The sequence below is a fragment of the Engystomops pustulosus genome, chromosome 2 (genome assembly GCF_040894005.1).
Source record: "Engystomops pustulosus chromosome 2, aEngPut4.maternal, whole genome shotgun sequence".
In the NCBI taxonomy this organism is placed as follows: Eukaryota; Metazoa; Chordata; class Amphibia; order Anura; family Leptodactylidae; genus Engystomops; species Engystomops pustulosus.
Window position 1 is genome coordinate 119,854,430 of NC_092412.1, and position 16,394 is coordinate 119,870,823.

The 16,394-nt window shown below is 38.4% G+C and overlaps 1 protein-coding gene across 7 annotated transcripts in view; it reads left to right on the top strand.

Moving 5' to 3' along the window:
• Positions 1 to 5,148: 5,148 nt before the first annotated feature.
• Positions 5,149 to 16,394, top strand: part of AUTS2 (activator of transcription and developmental regulator AUTS2) — a 959,393-nt gene continuing 948,147 nt past the window's right edge. For 4 of the 7 annotated variants that reach the window (XM_072136189.1, XM_072136187.1, XM_072136191.1 and 1 more), the window contains exon 1: positions 5,150 to 5,490. In XM_072136189.1, coding sequence (XP_071992290.1) covers positions 5,215 to 5,490 — 276 coding nt within the window. In that variant the 5' untranslated portion in view covers positions 5,150 to 5,214. Of the gene's footprint in view, positions 5,491 to 16,394 lie in introns of all 7 variants that reach the window. The other 3 variants (XM_072136188.1, XM_072136190.1, XM_072136185.1) reach the window with 2 other exon arrangements.

The following is a 16,394-nucleotide window of genomic DNA, read 5'->3' on the forward strand; positions in this document are numbered from 1 at the left end:
CTAACAGCCGTGCACCACTTTAATACATCGGGCTGTGCTTCAGGCAGACTGATTTCCGATGCCGACAGTCGTCCTTGCGGCACAATTAGTAAATACCCCCCAATGTGTTAAAATGTACAGGACCCCACTAAAATTCAAAGCCATGGCAGTGCATGGAGCATTAGATTTCCTCCTCTTCCATACCGAGCAGAACTTAGGGCGCTCCAAGACATAACTTAAAAATAGTTTCCCATACAATTGAAATCATCATGGTGAGATTGTCACAATGGAGGGGACTTGTAATGTATAGATTGTGTCATGTTGCCATCCTCATCTTTGAAAATTCATGACACTTATTGCATTTTAAGAGCTCCCAGAAACCTTTTAAAATGTCTGAATAATAGTTGCATTCTTGTAATTGAATTTGTAAATTTGCATATTTTTTTACATTTAGAAGGGCTGCTGAGTGAAAGGTATCACTTATATAATGTAGTATTGGGCTGTATGTACAGTGCAATGCTGTTTAAGTTAGATTATGGTGACGGATGCTAATAGCTTTGTTGAAAAGAATTGATGTGAAAACCGCCAATACTTTATAAATAAAAGGTGCAAACTCTATGTGGACAAAGAACATGTTAAAGGGGTTGTTTGATCTCACTCAAAAAATACTGGAGATCAAAGTTAGAGTTAAACCTCTGCTATTAGGCCGTTAAGGCTATGGCCATTTTATCAAAATCCCTCTGTGGTGTAGCTACACAGGCTTTTACTGTAGACTCTGAAGGAGCACGACCCCCCTCCAACTGTGTGCTCACTGCTGCTGAAAACAGGGGGGAGGACTAAGATGTGCTGCTGCAGTGTGACAACAACCTGTGAAGCCAAAGGATAGAGGGCTTCTGTAGCACAACCATATCTCTGAAGGCTCATTAGCATAATTCTAAAAGTTGCTTTTCCCTGGTGTCCCTGGTTTATCATGTTTGATTTTGATGGCAGATTACCTTTAACTGTAGACACATCAAAAATAGCATCCACCAGTTGACCAGTTGCTTGTTGGCATCTTTATACACTGCCTCCTAGAGAAAGTTTCTGTTGTCTACTTTCCCTTCATATTCCCCAATAGTGTATATTTAAAGAAGGTGTCCAGATAAGATATAGTAACTCTAAATCTAATCTTCTTTGCAAAGCCAAGATAAATAATTTTCATTAAGCAGCAATTCCAGGCTATAATGTACATAGGTTGACTACAGGGTTCTTCACTGATATTTCTGACCAAAAGTCCAGAAATGTGGCAGCCATGATCGCCACTTTACATATCTCAGATTCTGAAAACATTTACAAACATTCACACACATATTGTAAATAGTAATTCTATTAGATGATCTCAGAACTTTCATGCATCATGTGGCTTTTATGCTACTTTCAGTCATTTAGTATACTTTGCTCTGTAGTCCATTCATTGCTCCCCTTGTATATTTGCAGTGCTTTTTCCAAATACCCTTGTGTAACTAGCAGTAGTTTGGGGACAGTTAATTAACATTGTTTGCAGAAAGTAAAGCTCTGTTGTAATGAACTCTGCTCAGTCTAAATGTTCCAAGGGCGCGAGGAAATCGTCTTTGTGAAGAAAGACTAAAACGTCTTTCTGTTTTATTGTATCTAAATAGTGACTCTATTCTAATGGCTACACAGCAAATCTTCTAAATATCTAACAGTTCAGTCCTTGGGAAAACCATCCACATAGTCATGTATAAACACAGCATTTGTTTGTTTTCTTTCTTATGTTTGTTTATATCAACATTTTTTATTATTACATTCCTTATCCTTGTATGTGTCTTAGTGTAAAAGAAATAAAAGCATAAAAAAACCCACCCAGAATAAAGATTTTAGCTTAGTAACTGAGATGGATATGGTAAACTTTCTTTTTTTTTTATAGATTTTGTCCTTGGTGTGTGATATTGTACCAGTAAAAGTGTTGTAGAATTACCAGATCTATTAAGATGTAGATTTAATAGCCATAACCTACAGATAAAGATTATAAATGCATTTGCAATTTTGCATATAATAAGTGTTTATATTATACAGTATGTGTTGAGATGAGACAGGCTATTTGCATATCATTGGGAATACAGCTCTCACAAATCAAAGGCAGTCAAATAGCAGGTTGTAACCAGTGTTCTCTATATTATGCTTTAAAACTCCACTGATCTTCTCTTCTGATGGATCAAAAGTTAAAGGTTAGCATGAGAGAGACAGTCTGTGCACAATTATGCTTTGATTATTAATACTGTTCAGATCAAGACCTTTAACTAAAGTGGTCAGGTGTATCAATAAAGGAGATAAGGCTTTCTTCTATGAATCGGAAAATGGTTCACACTCTAGGGGAAAAAAAAGGAGTTCAATGTCATGTGTGTACATGCTGGCCCTCTTATCCACATGATCAATATACTGTATAAAATGGAAACGCAGGTGAGCCCTAGATAAACTGTTTCATTATTCATCTAATATGCAAATCACACTACTAAGGCTTCATTCACACAACTGTAACAAATTCTCCACCATGAGAATCGGTCACTCATTCCCATAAATGGAGGAATTGGGTTTATGAAAACAGGCCTGTTTACACATACACTTTTGTTGACAAACATGAAAAATAAGTACAATATAATATATATTTTTGATACCCCTTCCCCGTTGTTGCATCATAAGTTTATTCTTGCTAAAAACATTTTGTCCAACCATGTCCTTTTATGTTGTTGTTCACTATAGACAATATTTGTACAAAACTATTTCTAAAACTAATCTGATCACCAGATGAATGCCAACAATCTAGTAATCTAGTTACTTTACTCCCCTAGAGTAAAGGGGAGTAATTTTATTCCTGTTTTTTTAGGGGGGGGGGGGGGTATAGACATTTTTTGGTGCATTGCAATTTTTCCGCCTTTTTGGGGACATTTTAAAATGTCCACCGGGCATTTGTTTTTCTCCAGTAAGACACATTTATCTTCTATTCCAGATGTGCTAAATTGTCTTAAATTTGCTAAATTTTTTTGGCGAAAAAAAAACCCAAGACCAAACCATACTTTGAAAATGGATAGAAATTACTTGAGACATTTGTGCAACATTTTTGCGAAATCTGTAACAAATGTCTTAAAAAGAGATCTGAAAAAAATAAATAAAATAACTACAACTAAAAATAAAAGATAACTAGCCCACTGTGCAGTGTTGTGCACTCTAAAGAGATATATAGCTATTCTCACAACAAATCATGGGACCATCCGCTTAGTGACAAGATGTCCAGTGCTCCGGGCTGCTAATTATGCACATCATCGCACCTCCCTCCCTCCCTGCTGGAAGTGGGAGGTCGCGGGGCATGCATAATTAGCAGTCTGAACCTCCGGACATGTTATCCATGCGCTCAGTGTTGCTAATTATAACTTCCTTTTCTAGGTGATCCAGGTGTGTCAAGACTAGCGGAGGACAGCGGCGGGATCGAGAATAGAGGAGCGGAGGTGAGTATTTTTTGGTTTTTTTTAAGTGGTTGATTTCCTTTAACTGTCTCAGGCTGTATATTGGTGCAGAATTTGCAGGGTCTGAAAATGTAGCTTCAGAAAGAGACATACTACAGCCTTGCAGCACTGGGGTCAACATCTGCAAAGAGCTTTTATATCCTCTCTGTGTTTGCATGGGTTTCCTCCAGGTCCACCGGTTACCTCCCACACTCCAAAACACTGGTAGGTTGATTAGATTGTGTTCTCCATGGGGACAGGGACCGATTTGGCAAGCTCTGTACAGCGCTGCGTAATCTGTGTGCGCTATAAATAAATAAAGGAATTATTATTATTTCTATTTTCTTATACTTTGCATTGTTCTGAACTATTACAGTGTATTTTTCTATGAACTAGGCATATTAGGATCCAGACTGATATATTGTTCCTACTATCGACTGATACATTGTAGCAATTTGACACCACAATGTTGCCATCAGACATGCACAAATTGCATCCCCACTCCATACAGCATTCAGCTCTGCTACATCTACACAAAATATTTCACAGGGATAATTGTTTTTATATACAGTTTTGTTCTATTTTGCATGGACAAGAGTCTATGTCACATGTGGATGACAAACACAAAAGCCAATCCTGTGCTGTATGGTGACTGGTCCCTGGACAGGGCATGTAGCATAGTGACAGGAGCCTGATGCCTGACTCTCTGGGGACACAAGTGTCAGTGAGACATAGGAGGGATGAGTGATGCCACTGCTCCGCCTCTCTATACACGTGTGTGCTGGAACTTGTCTCCTAGTCTTCTATGTGGCGATCTATAGGTAAATGTGCTGATCTAGGGGTGACAGATCTATGGGTGCTGAGCTCTGGGTGATGTTGGTAAAAGTTGGCAGGGAGTGCAGGAGCTGGAGGAAGGGCTGAGCGCTGAGCCCCCTCCTCTCCGGCCTGGCAGAAGACACAGAGCATCGCCCTGACCTCCCGTGGAGCAGAAGGTGGCACATCCCGGGCACAGCTGCCACTTTCCCCATTGTGTAGGTGGTGGAGGAGGGAGAAGGAGAGGAGACAGGGCTCCCCATCTCCTTGCACTTCGTCTCCCACCCAGTCTCCTGCCCCTCCTCTGTCTGCCTAGTCTGGATGCATCTGTCACTGAGGAGCAGAGCAGAAGACGAGAGCCGAGCACAAGAACAGGAGGGGGTCATCTTCTACACTGGAACTTCCTCACTGAGCTGGAGGAGATGATCCAAGGGCTACATCATGGAGTTCTGCAAGAACAAGCAACAGTAACAAAGAGTTAAAGGCTTGCAGATTGGAATATATCAGGTGGAAAGCTCCATGGTTTTGTTAGGGGAGGGGGGGATGATTTAACCTCCACTCCTGATCAAAGCCTTCTCCTCTCCAGATTTCTGGGCTGTGATCAGCCATTACTTTCCCTGGCAGCCTTATAGGAATTCCTGCCTTGTGTATGTGAGAGTGTGCTGGAATCACATTGCTGCCTGCACCAGGGATGGAGCAATGTGCTGCCCAGGGCTTCATCCTTGAGTCTTCTCTTTCTTTCTGATTTTCTTCTTCTTCTTCTTTTTTTTTGCAGACCGTGGTGGGTTTTATTTTATTATTTCTTCTGTAACAGGAGGGGAGGAGGTGGGAAAGGGGAGAGAGAGGGAGAGGGGTGGTTGCTGGTGTCTCTTCTGCTGCTGCCTGTGCTGCTGCTGCTGCCGCTGCTACTGCTGTGGGTGCAATGGATGGCCCACGGTGCAATGGCTATCGCAAGAAGAGGAGATCCAAAGCCCAAAGGGATAGGCAAGTGAGGTCCAAGCCAGGATTAGGGCTTTCCAGGACCGGCTCTTTGCTTTCTTCCTCTGGATCTGAAAAAGAAGACAATGGGAACCCGACTGCTTCTTCCTTGTCCAGACCAAAGCCCCCCAGGAGAAAGAGGAAAGAGTCCTCCTCGGCTGAAGAAGACATCATTGATGGATTTGCAATGAGCAGCTTTGTGACTTTGGAAGCGCTGGAGGTAAGGCACAAGGGTGTGTGTGTGTGCATTGCTGTATGGGGGTTCATTTAAGGTCCTAATGTTTTGGAGTGTAGGGAGGAGGGTGAGGGGGGAGGAGGAGGTTGGACCCTTGTCACTGCAGATTGCATTTTAATCCTTTCACGGCAAGCTTTCACAAGATGATGATGATGATGATAGAGGGATTGCCAGAAGCTCTCTCTCACATCCCTCCAGTAGGCAGGGGGTTAATGTCCACAGCCAAAATGGAAATGAACTGTCTGTGTATAATGGATAAGGTGGATTCATCCTACCTGCATGCCATTAACTGGTTAACTGCTCCAGCTCCCATCCCAATTGAATGCTCAGTTTATTTATGGCTGTGGATTTGATGACTATGATCTGGGAGTGGTGGAGTTAGCAGGGTATTGTTTAGAAGGACATGATGCTGCTGTATGACATTTGGATCCAGATCCATTGACTGTACATTGTATGTATCACTCTGCTGCTACATCCTTGTTGGAGGGGTTAATAAGCAAATCAAATCCTCCCTGCTGACGTCCTATATTAAAGGCTTGTCCTGCTATTGTCTGTACAAAAGTGAATTTATACTGTTCCATGGCAGTCTTGTTTTATGCATGACACTAGGACACCTGCAGCGCTTTTGTAAAGGGAGATGTCCATATATATGTACATATATGTTGCTAAATGTCCTGATTTTTAGATCATTATTGAGCTCTGATCTGCTGGAAACTCTTGCATTGTTTGGATATGGATGACCTTTCTCTTTATTATTTCCTAAATCTTCCTATGTGCCATTTGTCAGCAATGAAACTTCCGTCTTGTAATATGCTTTATATCTAGGATAATGGCATATGCTGTAATGGCACAGTTGAGGTATACCATGATGTCACTGTTGAGCTTTTCATATGCTTAGGTCTCTACTTGAGGCTTTAAACAATCAAGATTCATTGTTCAAGGTTATCTTCAAGGGAGATCAATTGAATTGAAGATGTGAATTCCTAATATGGGTTTATTCTTTGACATCACTGTGATTATTAAGTGTAAGATGGCCATAGATATAATGACCAATATTTATCATTGCTTACAATAATTGTTCTGTCAATTGGGCCGGAATATGTAGATTTGTTTAGTCTGGATTCTTTAGAAAGTTATTCTGACTTGTATTTCGAAAGATTGGGTATTGTAATCTGACCTGTATTTAGTAATATGATGCCCCTTGACTTCATAGGTTCTGGACTTACATTATAGAGCATATGTGAATTTATTAGCCACACCAGGATAAATAGTTTCTGGGACAATCCTTTGATTACAAATATTGGATGGTTACATCAATGGTCACATAACACAATGTCAGTCATGTTTTGCAGTATATTTAGTAAATCACTTTGCAATTGAAACGGTCTCTTCTCTGCAATGAATTGTCTGTTTTTTATTGGATGCAATTGGTGTCATACACTGCAGGTCACCTTTGGAAGTGTCCCACGGCATGTGCAGACATGTATCATTGTGGTTGTACTCCATTGACATTGGATGTGTTTTGCATTATAGATTTGACCAAACTTTTCTGGTTTCACCATCTGTTATTGTTTTTGTTAGCAGAATAAACATCTGTGTTGAGGGGACTATACATGATTTAGTCGATCCACTTGTTGAGCAATGGATTCCAGATTGCTACAGTTATGTGTGAAATGAGAATTTATTCTGTAGCTATATGGCTTGTACAGTGGGAAAGTTGCCAGAGCACTGAATATCCATGTTTCATCTGAGATATAAATATTTAAGACAAAGTATACATAAGTATACCTTTATTGTAATAGTTTACCCAAAGTTCTTAGTAAAACATTTGACCTGTCTAAACTTTTCACACTGGATGTCAGAAACTTTGTGAGCAAATGTAACTGAGTTATTGATCTTTATGTAATACAAGTAAAAACTCAAATATGTACTTAAGCCAACTCTAAGTACAGGGCTCATTTTGAAGGCTCTTATAGTAGTCTGTAGCAGGAGATGACACCAGTGGGGGTTCACAAGTCAAGACTCTATCAGAAGTTTTATACACTGAGCAAAACCACCTTGTTGATTATGGAGATTTGGTTTAACTCAACGGTTTACCCAGTCTCATATTGACTCTACAGTCCCTTGGTAGAGTGTTGTGATCTGTACTTTTATTATGATGTACTGTATGATTTACATCAAAATATTGTAAAAGTTAAACATTTGGAGTCATGGAACTTAATAAACTAGTTTAATTCTTTTATTTGATTTATTTCTGCTTCACAAACTTAAACATTCTTACAACATAATATGTACAGTAGTTGTACCTTGTGTTGAGCAGACCCGAAGTACACAGGTTTGGGTATCTGACCCTGAACTTCATTAGAAGTTTGGGTTTGGCTCAACTTCACACCGTTAACACTCATGATCATTGCTGGCATTAACTCTTCAAGTGCCACTGGCAAAGGTACCTTGTGTATCCCAGCAGTAGAATGATGTCAGCACCAAAATGGAGGTGAACAGTGCGACTGGCATGCTCATGTGGATGGGTGCAAAGCCGCAGACATTTAAATGCCATAAGTGCCATTTAAACACCCGAGATCAGTGCCAAACAGGTTTAAAAATTCTAAGAGTTCTAACCGGTCCACTCATCACTAGTTGAAACACTTATATGTTTAGAAGATCGACAGCAAAATTGTCCATCTAGGATACTAGATACTAGACAGGAAAGTACTATGTGCTGGTTATTTTTGTATATTATACCTTTTATCTATTTTAACGTATCTTACCACATGTCCTCAATGTAATGAAAGGGTTGATAATTTCCATAAAGTCTGTAGTATTGGTTAATGAAGTGTTTTCTATTAACATAAATGTTAATTTATTCATAATGTAATGATGTTCAGTGTAGCTTTTGCATAATGTCAATGATCCTATAATGTAGTTTAATCCTTTATTTTAATATTCACAGATGAAATCATAAATGGCCATTTTGCACCATTTAATTATGTGTAAAATTGTCCTCTCAAGAATGGTATTATAACTTATTTGTATGATTAACACAAAGACAGTAACTGCCTGTAAATTATAGAAATGACCAGTTCTTTTCACCCATGGTGCATCACTTTGTTGACACAAGCACATTGAGAATTGTGTAGAACTTAAAGCAATGCAATACATACTATATATCGTGTCTATACATTATTACAGTAATCTTATTGAGGCCTTGTCCATTTAAGAGAATATGTATTAACATTGCTGCTTGAAATGTTTTACATCAAATAGTAATCTTAGAAAATGTACATATCTTAAGGTCATATTTTTAGAAAAAAATTGCTGCTATTATTATGCCATAACAATGTCTCAGCTCACAGTTGTGATACGTACATGGGGAAAGCATCATAGCCAGACACTCCAGTAATGACTACTTACCTGGCTATCACTGATACTTAATTACAAGTGATGGCGGAGTAAAATACAGCGTGGTGTGTTCTTCTGGTACAGAAAATTCTGTTCCATCTCCGGATGAGTCAAAGAGATCAATAGGATGTCACTGCCCTACTCATCTCTTTCCACATCACATATCCCGGTGCCTCACTTTTTCCATTCAATAAATTTGTTTTATTTTGCTGAAAGAAAACCAAAAAAAGATTAACAAGTAGGCTTTACATCTCTGTATTTCATTTAGATATATTTTGCCTTTTAGAGGTGGGGAATCAATATTGTGTAACAGCTTTTATATGGTCAAGAAGTAGACTCGAGTGTAGAAATCCAGCAGGGTCCCCTTGGTAACTGAACTTCTTGCAATGGTTATGCCTCAACCTTTTACTGCCTACAAACCATATGTAGACTTCCCATTATATCTGGTTCGGAGACCAGTTTTGGTCTAATTTTATGGAGTTATTATTTTTTATCTTTAAAAGTAGTCACTAAATTAATGTTGATTTAAAGGAGTATTGTTGTCAGAACTTTTTGAAGATACCTGAGCAGTAAGGCTAATAAATTCTTGGAAGTCCTATAGAAATGAATAGAGCGACCTACTATAGTAACCACTAAAACATGGGACTAGTTCTTGTCATTGAGATATTCCTATAAATGAGCTATATTCATAGCAAACATTTGTGTTACAAATACACATTTTTAATACAGCGCCCATGGAAATCTGGAAGACAACAGCTCAAATATACAGTATTATTGTGTCTACACCACATTTGCATATAAAAAGTGTCTTTGGATCCTGCATATGTATTTATTATATCCGTGCACCACAATTGTGCCGCGGTTGCATTTTGTATGTCACTTTTAAAGGACATCTACCACCAGGATGAAGGATTGTAAACTAAGCAAATTGACATACCGGTGTGGACCACTAATGTCATTTTCTGCTCTTCTCTTAGCTTCTTAGGGCCTTGTTTTTACGGAAAAACAGGTTTTAAAAATTATGCAAATGAACCTGAGGGACTCTGACTCCATAGATGTCAATGGAGCTGGAGCACTCAATGCTTATTTGCATAATTTTAAAAACCTTTATTTTATAAAAAAAAGGGCATAAGAAGCATGTTTGTGTGCTTGGTTTATAATCCTTCATACTGGTGGTAGATTTCCTTTAATACTGAGCACTTAAAGGGGTGTGGTAGTGTAGTTTGCGACACATTTATTACTGAGATGCCAGACAATTATGTTACAACAGCATGAAGCAAAGTGCACCAGGTCTAACTGTGTCACATCCTGAAAACTGACCTGATTAACTAAGAGTGTGCAACACTAATAATGTCACACAACTTGCTCAGGGCAAGTGCAAAGAAAGGATTTGAGGATTTAAGAAGCTGTGAATTAAAGATAGCTTGTTGTGATGTTGTAACCCATAGAAGTTCTTGGGTGAAGCAATTAGGAACCTTATGAAAGGAAAAGTCTCTATGTCCATGGCTCCTGAACATGCAAGTCTTTGTGCATAGTTGTGCACAGTTTCCCCATGGGCCTTTAGTTCTAGTACAGTAAATGTCCCGTAGACTGGTGGCTTTTTTTTAAAACCAGGAGCCAAAGTACCTTCTCTCCATATACTTATTTCCTACCCCCCCCCCCAAAAAAAAAATAAAAATAAAAAAACTCTAGTCACCCAAACCAGATCAAAATGTTGAATGACACCAGTGTGTTCAAAACAATAATTGTATCGTCTCCCATCAGTCTTGCTCTTCTCACAACTAGCTCTATATTCTAATCAGACTATCCTCTATTGTAATCTGTTGTAATTGCTATGCATCTAATCTTTTCATTGCTAATTATATAAACAGCACTTTCTATTATCTACTTTGCTTTTACTTATTGACTTCTGTACCGAATTGTGCTTCTCATTAATAGTTATGAGATTTCTTTCATTTTTAAGGAAATTAGTGAATTACAAGAAATCTGTAAGCTATCGGATGTTGTCATTATTGGAGATCATTACAAGCAACTGAAAATCTGACAAGCGAATCAATTATTTGTCGCAGGTTGATGCTTTGCAAAATTTCTAATGGAGTAAATAGGTTAATGTCATGGCCAAAATAAAAAACAGTCAGGTAAATAACAACAGATTCATTCCCCAGTGGGTATTCTAGAAATGTTTGACAACGATGTGATTTATCATTGCCAAATTCTACTAACAACAGAATGCATTCATGTATAATGCATTTCATTACACGTCCTTATCTGAGTAATGGCTGTAGACCAATCAAATTGTATGGATTATTCATTTCTTAAATTTCACATCACACATACCACGCTAGAAGACAAAGGGATATTGCTTACAAATAATGTTCTAAAATTAAAGAGGACTTGTCACCGTTCCTGTAAATACTTGCATTATAACATTTTGTCAACAATTCTGGAGCATATGTTCTCATTATTCTGTGTTGTGCTATTTTTTCATTATTCCTACTGGGGAATAGCTTGATGTTACAGTTTCTATCAAAGGGGTGTTTCCATACACAATCTTACATTTTCAGCACTGATTGAACAATTTTAATGTGTACTGGTATACATCTCCAACTGCAAAGGTGCAATATAGGATGATGTTCACTCGACCTTGTTGTTTTGAGGTTATAGCTAACAGTAAGCTTTGGGTGAAGGCTAGAATATAAAGAATATATACTGTAGATAGGCAATGTTTTCCCTTCAGCATAACTAAAGCAAAATCGTTGAGAACGGTGGACATGTCATTTAAAGGGATTGTCCAGTATAGAAAGCACAGTTTTATATGTGTACACATATGTAAACACCCCTTTTCATCATAGCCACTCCTTGTTTTTAGGAAAAAGAGTCTAAACACCTAACATAATAAATATGGCACATGTTTGCCATGCAGCTAATTGCTCCAGTCTTCTAGTGTCTTGTATTCCCCAACAGATTACAGCTAATTGCTCATGGTCCTGTCAGGGGGACACTTTGTAACCAGCCGATTGTCAAGGGACTCTCATAAAATGCAAAAATTTGTCCAATATGGACTACATTTTGCTTTAAAAATCAAGGACCTTTTACTTGTATGAAGTCATCTTGCAGTCTGTTATACCAAATGAGTAAGTTGTTTCTATTATTTAAAGTTTACATTAGTTTACAAAGAAAGAGCTCTTGTACTTGTCCCCAGAGCGATACCGTACGGGACTTAATGTTTTTTTAACAATCTTTTAGAATGTATATGGAGTAGAAGCTTTGCATTAATTACACAATGGGGCACATTTACTAAGGGTTTTGCGACACATATTTGCATAACCATGATTTTTCCCCTACATTGATCTATTATGTTGATTGAGATTTTTAGATTTATTACAATGTCTAAACTAAAATAAGATTTTCTTCTATATTACTTACTGTACATTATTTAACGCGTCCTGGATTAATTATCTCACTGCTGTAACTGCTATTTGCTTTTCTTGTTGTTATAAAGAGAGACAAAGAATTTCTCTGCTTGCTTCAACACAGGTGACAGAACATATCAGCAGGCATGTCATCTGTAGTCAAGTACTGCATTATTTGGGCTCCTTGACAGGCTATGCTAAAAAAGGGCCTAGCTTACATCGTTCTGGCATCTGTAGGACATCCTGAAAATATGGGTTAATATGGTACACATTGGCCCACATATATCAAAAACAGAGCATTGTCACTATGTGCAGTTTGCGTGTAAAGTGCACAGTGTGTTAGATTCATAAATTGTGGCACCGTTCTTCATGAATCTGCCGCCCACTGCACTGCTCCTAAAGAGTGCACCACTCTTTTTTGGTGCACCTTTAACATAGGGCTGGCAACACATTTCTGTCGCACTCTGCATTCTGTGCCGTATGGTTCAGCTTTTGTGTTGCACTGGGTATAGTGCAGCTGTGACACAATTGTGTCGTGGACAATTTATAAATACATGTGCAAGAAGTTTGCACTTAACAGAACGTGCAAAGTCAGACAAAAAACTGGTGCAGGGGCTTTAATAAGTGTGGGCCATTGTATGCATTTAAATTCTCCACCATATGGAGTGTGAATCTTGCTAAATAGTAATTGACAGCCAAGTAAATTAATGTTTCTGGAAAGACAGTATACATACATTATACATGTAATATTAACAATTCAAGCACATGTTGGCAATGAATGAAAGAGCAAAGACATCAAAATACATAGATATAGAGAGCTGTGTAAACCTGTGTCCACATCTTAATTACAAACTAAATCTTCTTAATGTAAGACCATCAATATTAGAATGCTTGAATATTGTCAAACAAGATTTTACAATACCTGTCTGACAGGTACAATAGAGATCAATAATAATTATCTGTGCGCACAATTTCTGCTGCTGTATAAATGCCATGAGAAGCCACTGTGGTGTGTTCTTACTGTTTTTGGTGTGTAAGCTACTTAAAGGATAACTAAATGTTTACAGACATTTTTGATATGTCAGAAATGAATAGTGCAGATGATAATAGTAAACCTATAATTTATATATAATTACAAAAATATTTCTTCCTTTTTTTTTGCTCTCCTTTCCCCTAAGGTTAGCAGCATATATACCAACTAAAGCTTAAAATGTTATAATCCCCTATCCCTGTGGAATCACACAGTATAATGCCCCCTGTTGCCCTCTACTTGAAAAGTACTTATAATATCTTCTACTTATGTCCCCACTTTCTCCAGCTCTCACTTATAACGCCTCCCTTTCGGTCTCCCAACTATGACTACTTTTGTGTTGACCCTCAATTTAATACCCCACTTTCTTTACCCCCCCCCCCCGCATATTCTTTAGTTGCTTAAAATTTAAGCAAAAACATCTGATGCTCACCTCTCCCTGGTTTTTCACAACAGCTCTGCTTTCTTATGTGCCACTCCAGCAAACATGATGAAGTTACCATATTGTTTCACATCAGTATGGTACACGTTATATTATAGTTTGAATGACAGCACATAAAATATCATCACCATTTCTCCTAGAATATTCAGAATTCTTTAAAAACCGAAGCAGGCACATCTTCCATGAACCACCTAAAGAGGTTGACTGACTGGATAAACTTCTGGTAGTTTTATTTATGCCTGGTCAATGCACTTTAACGTCAGATATTGTTACAGGGGCTCCATAGTGCACCTGTTTCAATTTATGTAGACTAGCCTGATCAACAGTAGTTCCTATAGTTTTATGAGAAACGCTGGCTTGATATTTATGTACTGATGCATTATTATGCACTAAGGTCAGCTTGGGGGCAGATTTGTCTAAATTTACTTATATAGCACCATTTAGACAACAACACACAATGACCAACCATTAGAGCACTTATCAAGAGTGGACACAATGAGCAAACATAAAAACAGTGCAATAACATGTTTCATGTAATAAATCCCACCTCCCAAACTCTCCAAGTGCAACACCCAACGGTATGAATCTTGCTAGATTTATTACTAAATAACAGCTTGCAATGTCAGTCAGCAACGTCTGGAGCCAGTAGGATATTGCAGAATATAAAATATGTGGACTTGCAGGCAAACACTTTCCAAAGATTATGCATTACCATTCTGGGAGCTGGTTAAAAAAACAAATTATCCACATATGGCTGAAAGTTAAGTAAAAGACAACACAAAAAAAAAATGAAAAAGGTTATGCCACAAATAGGTATTCACCTTCCACAAGGTGTATACAAAGAAGACATGAATAACAATAACATATGACTGTATGTATCCTAGTTGAATGTGTTATTATAGGTCTTTTATAATCACACTATGTCAGTATGTGATACTCCTACAATTATTGAGAGTATTTTTACGGCACAGCATGAACACATTCTTTTCACATGTTATATTACAGCAGAACCTGACAGTCAGTTGTAGACACAACTGTGATAATGCACAGTGAATTTTTATAACAGATTAGACATAGAAATGCTATGTTGACATTGACATTTCTACTTTTGGAGAAAAAGCACTGGACTATGATGGGAAAATTACCAGATCATGATTCCTCATCTCAGCACTGGATATGAAGTAACTGCTGAATAACTGTGGGACTTGCAAGGAGCGGTGTTTATGTATGGTGTCGGCTTGCCTTCTGTCTTACTTACTCTAAACCATTGAGAAATATGTTAGTGCACTGTAGTTTTAGGAGATTATGATATCATAATGACATGGGTGCTAGAAGCTTGCATTCATGTAATGTACACATTGTACATAAGGACAAAATGCAGGAAAGTAAAGATCCATTTTTATTTCTATGCAATAACACATTTCTATGTATGATAGGTATAGAACATCCATATTCTTCATCGTACATAGCTGCCTAAAGACTCAACTTGTGTTCTCTAAAATGTGTACTGCTTATTGAATATTATTATTAAGTTTGCTAAACGTCAAGATTGTGTAGTAATATTTGGTTTTATGCAGGAGCCATGATCCACAAAACTTCATAATTTTTAAAGACCACTATTTTATAGCTTTGGAAAGTTCTTCTTTTGGAGACACACTCATTATGAAGTCTTTAAAAGTATGCAAAATAAGTCTGTTTTAAAAAGGAAGGAAATTGGCACTCTTGTGTCATATGTAGGTGTCTACCTTATAAAGTCCATGGATTCATTGTTTTGGACTGAGCTGTAAGGAATCCCTGCCCCAGGAGTAGCTTCTAGTTATAAGAAATGTAAGTTGAATAATTGTCTACAGGTCATGCAACAAAAGGGGCTGTCTGCTAGATCCAGACAGTGCAGAGTTCGAGGCAGGCAAAGTTTGGTCATAGGAATACAAGGTCAAATCTACTAGTCTGCCCAGTGAAAGCAATATCAGGAATTATAACCTTAACAGGAACTAAACTCAAGTTACTGTTTAGGTAGAAAGCTGGGGCAAGACTATTTATAAAGCTGCACCAGGCAGACATTGGTTATGGTTTAGCTTTAGAAACCACTGGTCCTTTAAGGATAAAGGGAAGGGGCATACACATGGTAGACAGCAGAGAGCTCTGGAGAGCTGCAGAAGGAAAGGACAAAGCCTGGAAGCCCTAAGCAGGAGAGATGGAATGACCCCTAGCACCTTACCCATAGGAATGAATGTAGGAATGACCCATAGCATCTTACCAAGTGGGACAGGGGAGAGTAGGAATGACCTATAGCACCTTACCAAGTGGGACAGGGGAGAGAAGGAATGACCCACAGCACCTTACCAAGTGGGACAGGGGAGAGTAGGAATGACCCACAGCACCTTACAAGTGGGACAGGGGAGAGTAGGAATGACCCACAGCACCTTACCAAGTGGGACAGGGGAGAGAAGGAATGACCCACAGCACCTTACCAAGAGGGACAGAGGAGAGTAGGAATGACCCATAGCACCTTTCGAAGTGGGACAAGGGAGAGTAGGAATGACCCATAGCACCTTACCAAGTGGGACAGAGGAGAGTAGGAATGACCCATAGCACCTTAATAAGA